The sequence below is a fragment of the Antedon bifida genome, chromosome 7 (genome assembly GCF_963402885.1).
Source record: "Antedon bifida chromosome 7, ecAntBifi1.1, whole genome shotgun sequence".
Classification (NCBI taxonomy): domain Eukaryota; kingdom Metazoa; phylum Echinodermata; class Crinoidea; order Comatulida; family Antedonidae; genus Antedon; species Antedon bifida.
Genome location: NC_136232.1, coordinates 23,396,081 through 23,413,196, shown reverse-complemented (window position 1 = coordinate 23,413,196; position 17,116 = coordinate 23,396,081). Strand labels below are relative to the sequence as shown.

The 17,116-nt window shown below is 33.9% G+C and overlaps 2 protein-coding genes and 1 long non-coding RNA gene across 8 annotated transcripts in view; 2 read left to right on the top strand and 1 right to left on the bottom strand.

Annotated features, from left to right (window-relative positions):
• The window catches only part of LOC144848831 (uncharacterized), a 183,539-nt gene that overhangs the window by 147,873 nt on the left and 18,550 nt on the right, over nt 1-17,116 (bottom strand). The window lies entirely within an intron of this gene.
• The window catches only part of LOC144848776 (phosphatidylinositol-binding clathrin assembly protein-like), a 41,324-nt gene that overhangs the window by 11,093 nt on the left and 13,115 nt on the right, over nt 1-17,116 (top strand). For 2 of the 6 annotated variants that reach the window (XM_078705698.1, XM_078705700.1), the window contains exons 8-14: nt 929-976; nt 3,124-3,200; nt 4,906-5,023; nt 5,361-5,586; nt 9,230-9,382; nt 14,764-14,856; nt 16,789-16,857. In XM_078705698.1, the coding sequence (XP_078561824.1) occupies nt 929-976; nt 3,124-3,200; nt 4,906-5,023; nt 5,361-5,586; nt 9,230-9,382; nt 14,764-14,856; nt 16,789-16,857 (784 nt within the window). The remainder of the gene's footprint in view (nt 1-928; nt 977-3,123; nt 3,201-4,905; nt 5,024-5,360; nt 5,587-9,229; nt 9,383-14,763; nt 14,857-16,788; nt 16,858-17,116) is intronic. The other 4 variants (XM_078705699.1, XM_078705701.1, XM_078705702.1 and 1 more) reach the window with 3 other exon arrangements.
• LOC144848819 (uncharacterized) lies at nt 6,075-7,112 on the top strand. Its single transcript, XM_078705756.1, has 2 exons — nt 6,075-6,713; nt 6,806-7,112. The coding sequence occupies exons 1-2, from the start codon at nt 6,611-6,613 to the stop codon at nt 7,096-7,098; spliced, it is 396 nt and encodes a 131-aa protein (XP_078561882.1). The 5' UTR covers nt 6,075-6,610; the 3' UTR covers nt 7,099-7,112.

Below are 17,116 nucleotides of genomic sequence, written 5' to 3'. Positions count from 1 at the left end.
AATTTTTGAGAGAGATAATTATTGCTGTAGCATTTATTCTTCAGAATCATCATGGCATGATTACCATTATCATCTTTATTTTCATATTTATTACAATCATCATCATCATATTGATTATAATCGTATTGATCATCATCATATTGATCATCATATTGATTACAAATCATCATATGATGATTGTAAGCAATATGATGATTTGTAATACAAATCATCATATTGCTTACATTCAATCATCATCATATTGATTATCATTATCATCTTGATTATCATTATATTGATTACAATCATCATATTGATTATAATCATATTGATCATCATCATATTGATTACCATCATATTGTTATTATCATCATATTCATCATCATATTCATCATCATCATATTCATCATCATCATATTCATCTTCGTCACATTCATCATCATCATATTGATCATCATCATATTGATCATCATCATATTCATCATCATCATATTGATCATCATCATCATATTGATCATCATCATCATATTGATCATCATCTTGAATCATTATCATCATATCGTTATTATCATATTTTAAATATTAAATCATCATTGATTATTGTCTTCATTAAATAATCATATTGGTTATTAACATATTGATGATCATCATGTTATTATCAGTTATATTGATTATCATCATTATGATTATCATCATGATCAATCCTATTATCAATTCCAATCAATACAACCAGCAGTTTTGATTTATCATTTTAGCATACATCAACAAATTTAGATTGACGTACAGTACACTACAATTAGTAGTAATATTTCTTTCGGAGAATCAGGTTAACTTCAAAAATCATTCATGCATACTAATTGATGCAATGTAATCAACAAATCAGTTCTATTTAATTAGCTTCTTTCCCTGTGACGTTTTCCATTGATAAAATTTGACCTTTTTCCAATAGGCTCTCAGCTTAGAAAGTGGTTTGCAATGGCTGACCGATCTTCTACAGGTAGAGAATAATATCTCATACAACTGTAAATGCACCATAGATAATTTATGTTAATAGTTACATGCAATATACTCAATATTTACGGCACAAATTATTAGTTTGATAAAGTTTTTTTTTGTTGCGTTATATCATCTTTCCGTTTTTTTAATACATGCAGTTTCTTTGCGTTGTTTTAGTTAAATTCATTTAAATATCTTTGGCTTTTGGATTGCTTCTCTATCTGGTACAACCAAAACAAAATTATAATTCAAATCTTCATATTATATAACCTATTTTAACTGCTTACCATGGTAAAATACTACTAATATACCAATTAACATAACTTTTAAAACGGTTTCATGAACTATTTTTAACTAAACCCTTTTATATAATTCGGTAATTATAATTATGTTTTAACTTTGTGTTTTTACGATTTTTAACCTTTAACCTTTTGTCCTTACCCTCTTAAATATTAAAATATGATTTGGTCAAGTGGACATTTGAGGTGGACAATAGCTGAAAAATGACGGTCATTTCAAATGAAAAATACTTGGGCTGTGTATTTTTTTCATTGTCGTCGTCATTGTTGCCATGGCATTCATCATGTTTATAATAGTTCCATTGGTTTGTTTAAATCGGTCATCACCACAAAACATCATCTTTAATCAATAGGCATTAACTTGTTTTTAAAGAATTTCTGAATTATAATTTAGAATAGATTGAGTTTGCATGCACAAGATTGAGATTTTATCAAAATGTGATTGTGTGTTTATTGGGATATTTTTGAATTTGTTAATAATATTTTTTTAATTTTATATGTGCATTTTTCATTTTTGTGAGTGTAAATTGTCTGAAGATTAGTTTAAAGCTCTGTCTACACTATGTGATGTACCCAGATATGATAGTGATACGACATGATCATGTCCATATATGGGCACGTGACATCATTCTGTTGTCACCTCAAGTTTGATAGTGTAGGCAGAGCTTAAGGAATATTCATAGTAAAGATTCAGGATTGGGTTTTTTTGTTGGTTTTTTTTTAGGTGGGTGTGAAAAAAACATAAAATAAGGGTGAATTTAAACCAGAATAATCTGTGTTTTTAATATTTTGTATTTTTTATTAATTTGTTTTTAGAAATCAATTAAGTCTTTATAAAATTACAAGGGCTCGTCAGGTGGACTCGTCAGATGGTTGTTTGTCACTAATTAGCAAGTCCAATATCTGCCAATGACATTTCAGTGTTGTCACTTATTCACCAACATATTAACCAATCACTTTTCTAACAATATTTACATGATGACATTTTTTAACATTCTTACTATAATTTAAAATATTAGTTAAGTTCTTTTAGTTAATATTTATATTATTTTGCATGTATATAGTTCTATACTTTAGCAAAGTAATATTACTAATTGCTATATAATAGATTGATAATTGATGATAAACCAACCATAACTTCACATAATATATTATAAGTTTATTTGTTAAAAGAAATCAATCCTTTACAACCGTTTGGCACACATGGCGTTTCATACTTAAATTCTTAACAAGCTAAAATTGAAACCTTGACTGGTGGAAAAATCATAAAAAGACAATAACTAGAGGCTATAGTCTACCTTTTAGCTGTTCATTGAGAACACTTGCGAAAAAATGCAATTCTCGGGCAGGACTGAATCCACGACTTTGAAATCACTAGCGTTTTAACTGTACCTCTAGACCGAGCTATGGTTGGATTCAAGCCCCACGAAAGCAGCGGGTACTGCGTCAACAAGATGATTATTGTAATAACAATAATATAAATAATAATAATAATAGTAGTAGTTAATTACAGTACAATAATCATCCTATTATAAAAAAAGCAAAACTTGTACACTATTATAATTTATTAAGCGTTTTGGATTGTTTGACGTCAATTCATTTTTACTCGGAATGCTAGAAAAATCTGTGTGTATTTATAAAATTGTTATACTTCATACAAGAGTAAAGCGTTCATTACGATATGTTTTAAAAGAAAATCAACAAAAATGCTTCAATTGCATTTAAATGAAAAATATTCTAAACACATGATTATGCAGATTTTATAATTATATTCGTAAAAAGCTTTTTATATCGCGCGCAAAAATCTGTGTGTAATTAAAATATTGATTTTCATATTTTGTATTCTTAGGCTCCAAGCAGTCTTCTCGATGCGTTAAAACAACATGTTCAGTCTATGGAGTCTAGTAAAAAAACGCAATGGGTAAAGTAAGTAATGTTCTCTATTCTAAGCATACTCTGTAATTAATGATATAAATCAACCATTAGTTTTCAGTATTTGTTTTGACAGTATTAATTTAAATGAACAGTAAGCTTTGTAAAACGATATAAATTGGTATGTCATCATTAGCATCCACATGATGCGAATAGCAAACATACAGTAAATAAGGTTGTATGCTGGAGGCCAAGCCGATTATGGCATAGGCACAGTTTTGAGGCTGTTAATTGTCTTAAGCCCTGTCTACACTATCAAACTAGTTTGACAAAAAAAGTGTGATGTGCCCAAATATGGTGGTGATATTCTCAAATATGGTGGTGATATGAAAATACAACTTTTTTTTTTATTCAACTGGCCATATTCAATTCAATTCAAAATTCTTTAATCATCCCACATGGGGCAATTCAAATAAAAAGGTCTGGATTAAAATGATCTTACAAAATATACAAAATATCACAATACACAGTACAAAAGAAAAAAAAAAGAGTCAAGGTTCAAGAATTTAAGAGTCGAATAGCCACTGGCAAAAACGAATTCCTTTTCCGGTTTGTTCTACATGCCGGGCATCGAAAGCAACGCCCATCCATGAGGCATGAGCTCGAAATCACTGAACAAGGCATGGTTAATATTTTTTAGAATAGCTCTACTTTTTTCTAGAGTTTGCATGTCACAGAAAGAAGATAAGCTACGAAGTTGACAACCTATTAATTTAGAACTTAAGTTAACAATTCTTTGTAGTGAGTTTCTCTCTTTGACCCTAAGACTGAAAAACCAGCATATAAAAGAAAAAGTTAAAACGTTCTCAATAAAGGAATTATAAAAAACCCTAAGAATTACTTTATCGACATTAAAATGGTTCAGCTTCCTTAACAGATAAAGTCTCTGGTGTCCTTTCTTTACTATTATATGTACTACTTTTGTACTACTACAAATATGACACCATCATGTCCTTATATGGGCAAATCACATGTTTTTGTCACAATAAAGTTTGATAGTGTAGACAGAGCTTTATAAATTAAAATTGAATAAGGACTAAACATTAGGTTTGGATACAGTGTACAAATCTGGCTCTGCACTTAAACAGGGAAAGAATATGAGTACCTCCGTGTTCTTGATCATCTAAGATCCTGTCAATGTTACAGGATTTGTATTTTTGGAAGAGCGGGGTGGGGGATGTAGACCCTATTTGAATATAGTGTGAATAAAGCGTAAAGCACCTGTTAGAATAACTTATCCTAAGATAAAATGGCACCTTTGTCGGAATGCAAAACAGACCTCCCAGTCTCACAATAACCGTCAGAGTTTTCTCCTGTCTCTCATCCCAATAGTTCATAAGTTTACCGTTTAGGCTCCACTACGAGGTTAACTAAAGGTTTTTGATGATGACATCAATTATGGCTTAGCGTTTGGTATTAAGTATCCCAATATTTTATTGTTCCAAGTTGGGACCTGTGTAGTACCCTATTTGAATAGTTGCCCTTGTTTTGTTCTAATGATCTGTCTACACTATCAAACTTTATATGGCAGAAAAATGTGATGTGCCCATATATGGACATGATGATGTAATATCACTACCAGATTTGGGCATATCACTACCATATTTGGTCACGTCACACTTTTTTTGTCAAACTAGTTTGATAATGTAGCTTAAAGCTCCATCGCAATGAATCCGTCTATATTTTTGTTTTCTTGTAGGCCAGCCACTATTGCTACAGCAGTGAGTGCATTCACATCAAATCTAGCAAACATTGACCCTGAAGAAAAGAAGCAAGCGTTAGAAGAAGAAAAATTAAGACTTGCATCCATGAAGATGGTAAGAACATCACAAATGAGATGCGGTCATAAGCCCCATCCTGGACTTAAAATTCCAAGTTATGGTCATGGGTGTTAATTTACCAAGTTATTTTTCAAAAATGTTTTTCAGGGGACAATCTTTAAATCTTTAGCGCCTTGAGCACTTTTAGTGGATATGTGCGCTATATAAATTATTATTATTTATTATTAACATAATGGATGTTTGTATTCGTGAAATGGAGAGTATAATCAGAGTTAAATGATGGAATGGTCTATATGAACAAAAAATGAAAACAAAAATCATATAATTATTATTATGATATATTAATTAACATAATATTAACTATTATCCACAGCAAACCCATACATCTCCTCCAGTATCTGAGTTGAGTGCAGCACCAACAAGTAACAATCCGTTTACAAACACAGCGCCACCACAGGCTGTGACCTCTCCGTTTACAAACACATCAGCACCACAGGCTGTGACCTCTCCGTTTACAAATACATCAGCGCCACCACAGGCTGTGACCGCTCCAGTTACCGCACCTCCTAGTCAAGATTTATTTAGTGTTGCCACAACGAGTAAGTCTTTGAAATATATTAACATTTTCGGGTCCAGAAAAGTGAATGTGTGTAAATAAAAATGGCAGAAAGTTTAGAAGGCAATTCGTCTCAGTGAATAAGCATAGGCTGATCCAAGGTGAGGGAGGGGGCCCTCTAAATTTTGCTAATTGTAATGCAAAAGATAGGATACTAATTTCAGTTCAGCACCTAAAATTTGCCATTTTTAGGCCCTGGGGTGGATTGCTATAAAACAGTCTTAACTGATGGTCTTAACTCCCCGATTAAAGCCGGCTTTATCAGATAGACGGTCTTATTAAAGCCAACCCTGTTAGACCATTGCTATAAAACGGTCTTACCCAAGACCGCGACGAGTATAGATGCACAAACAACCAACTCATATTATAAAAAAAACTGAGGGCGCACTTTACGCGTATAATACCAAATAAGGTTATGTTCGTCACACTCGCTCAAATCACAATTCAGTTTGTATGTACGTGTAAAAATGAACGTGAATAAAAGAAGGCCGGCCTTTTCAGAAAGTGAAAAGATAGCATTAGTCGAGCTATTTAATGAATCGAAATCAATACTGCTCTCACAATTAAATGCGAATGTTACTGTTGAAATTAAAAGAAAGCAATGGGACATAATTTGTAACAGCATAAATGCAATTAATCCCGGAGTTCAACGAACGCGAGCAGAAATTTAAAAAAAATGGAAGAACTTAGTGGCGGAAGCCAAAAAGGATATCAATAAGGTAAAAACAAATCTTACTCATATATTTCCTTTTAATAATATGTTTAATTAATACAATAATAAACAATAAACGCAGAAAATAAAGGCTAGGTAGACTAGGCCTAGTATACCGGTAGCTGTGGTCACAAAGGTCTACCTATATTATAGTATTAGGCATAAGTATAGGCTAATATTAAAGTATCTATAAGTCTAGAAAATGACATAATTAAGTCATATATGATAAAGTGAAGTATTTAATTTAATTTTGTAGGTTAAACATCCAGGGACCGGCGGTGGTCCACCTCATACAATGAGCAAAATCAGTGAAACTATTTGTGACATCTATGGAGGACTAAATAGTGCGATGTTTGTTGGTGTTTCGACAGGGTGTGAAACATATATAGAAACTGGTAGTAAGTTAAATCCCATTGTTATGATTAATTAAATTGAATTAGGCCTATATTGTTATAAAAATAGGAAGTAAATGTTAAAATTTTATTTTCAGGTAATGATGATGGTAAAGATGACTCAAATGATATCATTCAATTACAACCAACCACAACGACCCAGCAATTAAATGATCCGAATGAATGCGGTAACGCATCGTCAAAAAGGAAAAGAAATTTACAGGATGAATATATGGACTGGGGCGTCAAGCTGGCTAAGTCAACAATTCAAAAAAACAAAACTGAAGAAATCAAATTGAACGAGGAAATAAATAAATTAAAACTAGAGCAACAGAAATTAAATTTAGAAATTGCCATTTTAATGACGCAAGTTCATGTGATTGAACAATAATTTAATATTAATAATTTATACTGTATAATCAAATCAACCTTTTGTAAATACAATAGTAATTTAATTAATTAAAATTAAAACCTAAATAATCAAACAGCACAGTATTTAAATCAATTGATTCATTGTGAGAATACGGTTTAAATAAAATGTTTTTACATGTTAATATGAACTTTATGCATTGTCTTGTAATTCATGAGCAATCATATCCCTAACAATTCTTCCATTTGGTGCTACCGGTCCGTTGTACACCTCATCATTAACCATTATTTGCTGATCGTCTACCTCTTCGTCATCTATATCTGGGAGTTTTAGATCTCTAGCTATGTTATGTAACACCATCGTAGCAGCTATAACAGCACATATTCTCTGGGGGGACATTCGGTTTTCCTCATGCATGGACCTGAACCTTCGTTTCCATACCCCTATTGTCCGTTCAACTATACTTCTTGTCACCGCATGTATTCGATTGTACCTCTGTTGATGTGGATGGACAGGGTTAAAATATGGCGTTAATAAAAACGGCCGTAATGGATAACCCTTGTCACCAATTAAGTATCCGTCTACTTCTCCTCTCTCAAATATTGTGCACAATTCTGAATTCCGAAAAATACGTGAATCATGCGTCGCACCAGGCCATCTAATAACAGCATTTGTGAATTTCATTTCATGATTACAGACTACTTGTACGTTCAAACTATGGTATCCCTTCCTGTTGACGTACATAAATTCATTATCTTTTGGGGCCTGCATCCGAATGTGCGTACCATCGACAGCTCCAACAACATTTGGAAATCCAGCTTTTTCATGGAATCCAATTTTAGCACGCATAATGTTGTGGTTGTTGTTATGAAAGGTAACATATTGCCTTAGTTTGGCCTCAAATGCCAGCGAAACCTTTCTAATTATTCTACAAGCTGTCGATTCATGAATTCCTTTAAAAAAGGGGAAAAAGTTTTGTAAGACTATGTCTATTAAATTGTCATTTAAAATAATTATATAGGCCTATATATATATAAAATACAGTAACGATTACATTTTTATTACAATAAAACAAATATTTAATAGATTATGTGATAAAAAAGGACTACCTGCTATGTCACCAGATACATTATGCATCACCCCTGTAGCATAGAAACGGAGAGCTGTGCACACTTGTAGAACTGGCGGAACCGAATGATTTTTATTTGATTGCCTTAAATCATTTATAATTAAATCTGTTAACATTAAAATTTCAGCGCGAGGAAATCTATATTTTCTATACAGTTCATCGTCGTTATATGCATCCAAAGGATGTGATCTATCACGGAAAATTCGTTCAATTCGTGGTCTTTCACGATCAATAATACCAAGGCCTATTATCGGCAACGCCATGTTGACAACAAAAAGAGAGGTTTAAGACTGTTTTAAGACTCCTTCGAGTAGGCTTTAATTTTAAAGACCGTTTACAGGTTAGACCGCGGTATAGCAATGGTCTATAATATAAGACTACTTGCTACGTCACGAATTATAGCTGGCTAAGCGCTAAGACCGGTTATAGACCGCTTATAGCAATCCGCCCCTGGAGTCTCCCTTTTCCCCTATTTCATAATCTTGGATCTGCCACTGGATAATATACTTATAAAATCGGTAATCAGCTCCAAAATGAGATGGTTGGCCGGGAAATGGTTGTTTTTTTGCCTTTAATTGTCAATGATTAAACAAAGACAACAAGATGGGCGTGTACCATGTTTATTCAGTACCAGCAGTGTATTATTCTATTCTAAGAAACTACAATGTGATTTTGGCTTTTGGACAAAAAATCCCTTTCTTTTATTATTGACTAGGTGTAAACAATTTCTTTTCCATATTCTTTTCCAAAACTTAAGGAGACAGAAGGAAATAAAATATGGTTACATTTCAATTTCATGCTCCAACCATTCTCATAGTGACATTTAGTGGTGAACATGCTTGCTTACCAGAATCTTGGGTTCAAATCCTGGCACAGGTCCAGTACCAAAATAATCTCAATCTTTAGTGCTACAGTTTTATATTACTTGCCAATCTTCATTATTAAGTCAAATCTCATGTGCTCTTTCAAATGCTTTACATACGTCATGAAAATCATCCATAAAATCAGCCATTCATGTTTTAGATTCATCACAACCACAGCCGACGAGTAAACCGTCAGAAGATCTCATGGGCTTAACACCGAATCCAATGGCTGTCGTCCAGGCTACATTGCAGGCGCAGTCACAAATGATGCACCCTGGCATGCCGAGCGGCTCGCCTTGGAGCTCACCGAACGGTAAGACCAATCGGATCAGCACCAATCACATGACACTTGCATGATAATGCTTCGCTTTACATACACTCGCATTTATTCTTAAGCTCTGTCTACTAAACTATTAAACTTGTTTGACAAAAATGTGCCCGAATATGGTAGGTTTATGCCCAAATTTAGTAGTGATATGACATCATCATGTTCATATATGGGCGCATTTTTTTGTCACATAAAGTTTGATAATGTAGACAGGCTTTAATCATTTACTTTGCTCTAATAATATTATTACAGAAAATTAGACGGGCTTGTGCCAAGCGCATTACACTAAACTGTACGTTAATAAATCCATTTCCAATACTCATCAACCATAAATATTCATATATTAACAGGATATATTAACAGATTTTAAAAAAGTTTCTATATATTCCTGAAGAATTTTATCAAAATTAATTCTGTGAGTAACGAAAACTAACCTAATGAGTATAGTTCCAATTTCCGGTACTTTCACGCATCGAAGGTTTAATGACTGGTTTTTTGTGCCTAAATGCCTGTGTGCGTATAAAACAAAACTATAGTTTGTGTGCAGAATGTCCTTGTTTTTTTTGGTGGATGAAATACTAGATTGAACCAGCTTGAACCAACCTAAACTAGATTGAACCAGCTTAAGCCAACCTAAACTAGATTGAACCAGCTTAAGCCAACCTAAACTAGATTGAACCAGCTTGAGCCAACCTAAACTAGATTGAACCAGCTTAAGCCAACCTAAACTAGATTGAACCATTTCAAGCCAACCTAAACTAGATTGAACCAGCTTAAGCCAACCTAAACTAGATTGAACCAGTTAAACCAACCTAAACTAGATTGAACCAAATATTGTCAGTTGTCAAAAATATTGCTAACTGGATGAAAGGAGTTGATAATTAGCAAATCAATTGTGATTGGCTACTGATTATATAACGTTTATGCAACTCCTCATTATTGTGTTTTACTATTACTGTATATTTTATTTTTGTTATTTTATTGTTACTGCAATGTATGAATACTATTTCATTTAAAAAAAAAAAAAGTTTTTCATAGCTATACATTGTTATTAGTAATGTTTTCTTTCTTTTTCTCGTTCTGTTTATTCGGACACTTGGTTTGCTTTACACTTCTTTGTCTTTACATGCTTCGCTTGTTTTGATTCTGTGGATAGTCGGTCGTGCTTTGAAAGTACCACGCCCTCGTTCGCCATTCGATGACAACGTGAGAAATAGCGCATCTGCTCCTGCCAGCATCGTTGATAGCTTTCTTGGTGGTGATAATACACAAAGTATAGCATACCTGTTTTTAATTGGTTATCCGCACTTGGCGGATAACCCCTTGTTATTGTCAGGATCTTTTTTTTTTTTTTTTTTTTTTTTCTTTCTTATTCTTCTTTCTTTCCCAGAATTTTGTTGCGCGTGTATCTCTAAATCTTCTCAACATAACAGTGTATAACTTTATCAAAAGATTGACCTCTATCTGAAGATGTCGTAATAAGGTTTTCAGTCCCGTGCGAGTTGCGCAGCGTAAGTTACGCGCAATTTTATGAATTTCGCGTATTTAACATAGGTTAAAAACCAAAAGTCATTTTGTATTGACACTTGGTGAAAATTTAAGTCATATTAAGGGCAAACTTTCTATGGATTAAAAATTGCATGTCTCACACAAAGTTACGCGCGCACGCGCGTTTAAAATTTCAAAATGCGAAAAATCAATTTTTAATCAACTTTCTATGCGTTTAATGTCATTTTGAGCATGTAAAAAATTCCCACGCGTGCGCAAATTTTTACGCGCGCGGTGCGCACGTAGCGTTAAAACATGCTTTTTTCGCGTGATTTATGTTTTTCCAGCCATTTCTAATAATTTTACCAACTTTTAAACAATTTCGACTTAAAATCACGTCATACGAGCACGTGGAATTAGATAATTTACGCGCGTTTTTGATGAAAAAGTTCAAAAATTCGTCAAAATTATGCCTTTTTTTAAACAGTCATAGATTCTAAACTACATGGTTAATTTTATTTTTTATTACATATTCTGAAAGTAGATGAGTTGTAGATATCGAATCATGCATCGATATGGCTAACCCGACATTTTGACGTCATTGTATGGCCACTCGAATATAAAATAAAGGATTTATGTCTCTTTTGCATAGCTCATCACATTTAATAGAGCGCATCTCCACTTATCGATATTCCATTTCCCGTTATTTTTGTATATTGTCTAGGTCAATCAATTACCTTTCGCATGATTTACTATTTTTAAAATTGTGATGACGTCGTCATGTTCAAAAGCGTCAATAACTTTGGTCACTTTTTTTCATCTATTCTGCACTGAATGTAGTACGTATACAATATAGTGTTATGCTTAATAATTCTGTATTCTGTAGACGTGACACAAAATAGAGAGCGCACTAAAATTGTTCCAATGGCATAATCGTTTTTCTGTGCTCAATATTCTAACGTATGACGTGCACGTGCAGTTTGCGTGGCGGATAACCCGAATTCGTCAAAGTGACGAGTTCAAATCTAGTATTAAGTTGCTCTTTCTTTTGTATTTTCAATCTTTCAATGTTTTGCACATTAAACGTATTTAAAGCACTACAGATTTTTTTTTTTTACTTCATTGAATTAAATTTCCATTTGTTAATGTTGTGATCAAAATTATAAGAAATGCATTTATTTTGTTTCCTACATTGTCAGCATAAAGTGTTTTGCTATATAAGGCATATATATATATATAATTATGTTTACCAAATTTCACGGTATATAGGTACTAATCTTGACCTAGATCCTTAATGGTCTGATGGTATGATTCCACACCTGTTATTTGAGATATTAGGTTCGTGTCCCACCTGAAAAATAACTTGCATTTTTTCATTAGTAATCTCATAATGTAAATATGTATGATTATTTTTATAACTAAAAATAATTTAATTGTTAAAAGATGAAGCTAAATAGCCCTGTTAGATATGAGGCTTCTATTCTCTAGGCTTGGCACCAACCAACCCGTTTACGAACACAGCAAAACCCAGCATAGGATCGCCGTCACGTGGCTATGAACGCCACAGTTGGACTCCAAGCATCCTAGAACCGGAGGGTGGCTTAGAATCTGGCGGTAATGCCGTCGCTGATCTGGAAGCTTTCTTCAGTTCACCCTCTGTGTCCCCTAGCGGAACACCTACTCGCCAAACAAGATCTGGTACTTTTTTGACATATCTGTCATGACCCATTCCTCCTGTTGTTGTGGCTCCTCCCTCTTGTGTTTGGATGTTTGTTATGACTCCTCCCTCTTGTGTTTGGATGTTTGTCATGACTACTCCCTCTTGTGTTTGGATGCTTGTCATGACTACTCCCTCTTGTGTTTGGATGCTTGTCATAACTCCTCCCTCATGTGTTTGGATGTTTCTCATGACTACTCCCTCTTGTGTTTGGATGTTTGTTATGACTCCTCCCTCTTGTGTTTGGATGTTTGTCATGACTCCTCCCTCTTGTGTTTGGATGTTTGTCATGACTACTCCCTCTTGTGTTTGGATGTTTGTTATGAATCCTCCCTCTTGTGTTTGGATGTTTGTCATGACTTCTCCCTCTTGTGTTTGGATGATGTATGCATTTAGAATGTACTGTGTCTGGAAATTATTAACCACTACCATTTTCCATGGGTTTTTTTTTCAAATGTCTAAATTCTTGATATATCATTTATTTTTTTCTCATTGTTTTGAATTTTCTCCACTGTATTTTATTTCAAGTGGATGTACTGTAGTTATAAAATGAGTCGGACAGCAGTCAAAATCATCAACAAAATGATTGAAAGAGAATATATTAATTAATAAATGGCACAGAGGTTGTAGCTTAAATAAAATTTAAATATATTTTTTTGGAAGCATTTTTTGAGATGTGTTCCTTATCTTCAATATTCTGTACACAAAATGTCATGCAAATATTTGTTGATTTCTATGCACAACTTTATGGAGAACGCCAATGGAAATTATTGAGTTCTGCTAGGCCCAATTTTAACTCGTCAACCACCCAAGCTGGATAGCTGAAAAAGCCTAATTTCATCAATACCTACTGGATATCTGAACGCACTTAATTTTTTCAAACCTAGCTTTAACTTGTTGACACCCCACCCCTACAATTCTCTACCTGCCTGGGACACACAGATCATGTGTTTTTGTTGTTGTTTTTTTTAAACCTTATTTAATAAGGGTGACCCATCCAGTCCATATTGTCTATTAGAAACACAATCATGCAAGGGGATCTAAAAAAACACAGACTCTATTTAAAGATGTATTGTCCCTTGAAACACAAAAAAATGAAGGTCAAAATATTCTAAATTTAAATTGGCCATATCAAAGTAATATTAAAGTTATTCACTTTAAGTCGAAAATTCGAGCCAAAAACAACAATTTTACGTAATTAACAGGTAAATTAGTTTGATTACATTTCGTCTGGAAAATCGTTTGCGAGCGAAAGTAAACAAAGATTTTAAACCATGAGTACGCATTATGCATATGCTAATTAGGATTGTTTACAACTCGTCACGGTTGAGAAGGTATTTTCACACAGATCGTGAAGAAGTTTTATGATTATGCATACAGAGTAGCCAAACAAGCGCGTTTCATTATGGGATATGTTTTGATCGAAAACTTTGACTGGAAGTCAGAGTTATTTTTGTAACAAAAAAATGTCTGTATTTCAGTTAAATGATTTTTTTTTCGACAAATTTTTGGTGATAGTTAATAACTATTATGATACTTCAAAATGACCCAACTTTTTTCGAAATCTGTTATTTTTTATTTTTTTGGAATTAGTCAAAGGGACAATACATCTTTAAAAAAAATTTAGATATGAATATGTAGCATGGTGGTAATTGTCTATCAACTGTTCAAACGCATGATAAGACTGTTGTATTTATTTACCATATTTTCTCTACAATTTCAGTTATTTATGTAAATATGTGTTTGTATAAATAGATCTAATTTTAATCGAATTTTTAATTATATTATTTTTTGTAATGAAATACTGTATGTTTTTTATCCCGTACACACTGTATAATCATGAAAATATACATTATTATATTTTATTTATTAGATTACTATTATATATTTAAATAATGATTTAATGCCTCTAAAGCTCTGTCTATACTATCAAACTGGTTTGACAAAAAAAGTGTGATGTGCCCAAATATGGTAGTGATATGCTCAAATATGGTAGTGATATGACATCATCATGTCCATATATAGGCACATCATATTTTTTGTCACATAGTTTGATAGTGTAGGCACAGCTTAATGCTAATTAACAAATGTGCTAATTTTACACAGGCTGCTATACAATATTTAATAAGAAGAAATATTACTTTGTCATTATAATTTTCAGGCATGCTGCCACCAACTAACTCTCCTTCACCTTCAACCAATAGCCTCATCGATCCAGGCTTAACAGCTTATAGTGCTAGGCCAATTCAAACAGGTAATAAAGGTTGCACACTGCAAATAACTATTATAAGTCTAGCTTTTTTAACAATTTATCACTTTGTGTATTTAAACTAACATAACAATTTGTTACTAATCATTACTAATAATGTTTTATAAAGCCTGGTTTCCTTAAATTCAGTATGCTGCTGCTAAAGTTTTCCAATTGGTTGAATTTATAGACAAAGTTTGCAAAACAGTATCATGATTTGTCAAGGGGGAAATTGAGTTTTTTTAATCCACAAAATGGTCTTATTTTTCTCATCCCACCCCATTCATCTCATCCCCAGAGATGTTTAATATATTTAATGAGGGTGATCCATCTAGCAATGGCTGATCATTATACAATTCCATATAAATGCGCGCATAAGTTAAAATTTGTGTAACGAACAAACTTCAAAATGTTAAAGATACAACATATTTCGTCTATCACCAACATCAGGATTTTAAAAATTACAATTTAAATTGATGTTGACAAATTAACGGCAAATTTAGTCCTGCCAATGCCATGTGCTAATGAACTTATTGATTTTAAGTAAAACAGGCTTAAGTTTGTATTTAAACTCAAATATTTCATATCAAATTTAATAACAATAATACAGGTAGGTATTTGAGTTATCAAATCATTGCTTAGTTTAGAATTTCGTAATAGTTTGTAACAAATAATAGAAGAAACACAAAATACATGAATCGACCATAATACGCATTTGCCTGATGGGAAGGAACGGGAATGCGTTTATATATTTTGGCAGGTATTGTTATCCCCTGGATTTATATTCTGGTACCTTGGAATTTCCCCTGGGATGACAGCGTGCGTGACACCCTGGTACCTTGGAATTTCCCCAGGAATGACAGTGTGCGTGACACCTTGGTACCCTGGAATTTCCCCTGGGATGACAGTGTGTGTGACACCCTGGTACCTTGGAATTTCCCCTGGGATGACAGTGTGTGTGACACCCTGGTACCTTGGAATTTCCCCTGGAATGACAGTGTGTGTGACACCCTGGTACCTTGGAATTTCCCCTGGGATGACAGTGTGCGTGACCCCTGGTACATTGGAATTTCTCCTGGGGTGACAGTGTTCGTGATACCCTGGTACCTTGGAATTTCCCCTGGGATGACAGTGTGACAGATCACGAACATTGTCACCTTGGAATTTCCCCTGGGATGACAGTGTGCGTGACCCCTGGTACCTTGGAATTTACCCTGGAATGACAGTGTGCGTGACCCCCTGGTACCTTGGAATTTCCCCAGGAATGACAGTGTGCGTGACACCTTGGTACCCTGGAATTTCCCCTGGGATGACAGTGTGACAGATCACGAACATTGTCACCTTGGAATTTCCCCTGGGATGACAGTGTGCGTGACCCCTGGTACCTTGGAATTTCCCCAGGAATGACAGTGTGTGTGACACCTTGGTACCCTGGAATTTCCCCTGGAATGACAGTGTGTGTGACCCCTGGTACCTTGGAATTTCCCCTGGGATGACAGTGTGCATGACCCCCCTGGTACCTTTGAATTTCCCCTGGGATGACGACAGTGTGCACGGCACCCTGGTATCCCCCTGGAATCACCCCTGGCATCTTGTGTTTTTACTATTTTTGGTATAATATAGAATGCTTAGGAACCTGTAGAACCAAACCCTCTTGTCAATAACCTGTATATATTAACATAATATGTACATAATAATTCCAAGAGAAAACATTTCTAAACGTCAACTTACAATTAGTTGTAATGAAATAATTACTGAAGTAAACGCTCAAAATTACTGCAGTAATCATTTCATTATAATTGATAAGAAATTAACCCACAAACCAGCATGATTGTCCAACATTTTTCAGATGACCTTTGACCCCAAGTAAGTGCTGTATGCTTGTTATTGTTTTGTATCACTGTGCATTTTTTCCTTCATTTTGCCATTCATTGTTAGGGGTCATGCAAACTCAAGTAGGGGCTAACTTTGATCAAGCCTTTGGTACGGCATCTACCAAAACGTCAGGTAGGTTCATGCAATGGGTATTAATACCCAAAGAAGGGGTGCAATCTAGAAGTAGTGGTACAGTCTAGAATTAGGATACTAACTTGAAGAACGGATATAGCAAAGGGGAAAAGGTCATTCCGAAATTCTAGAAACAGATCAAAAGCCCTGCCCTTTTGTTTGATAAGAGTTCATATTATTAATACAAATTTTTCATTCACTAACATTTTAGTTTTTTAATTCAAGTTCAACTTTAAAATGAGATTTTTGTTTTTAAGCA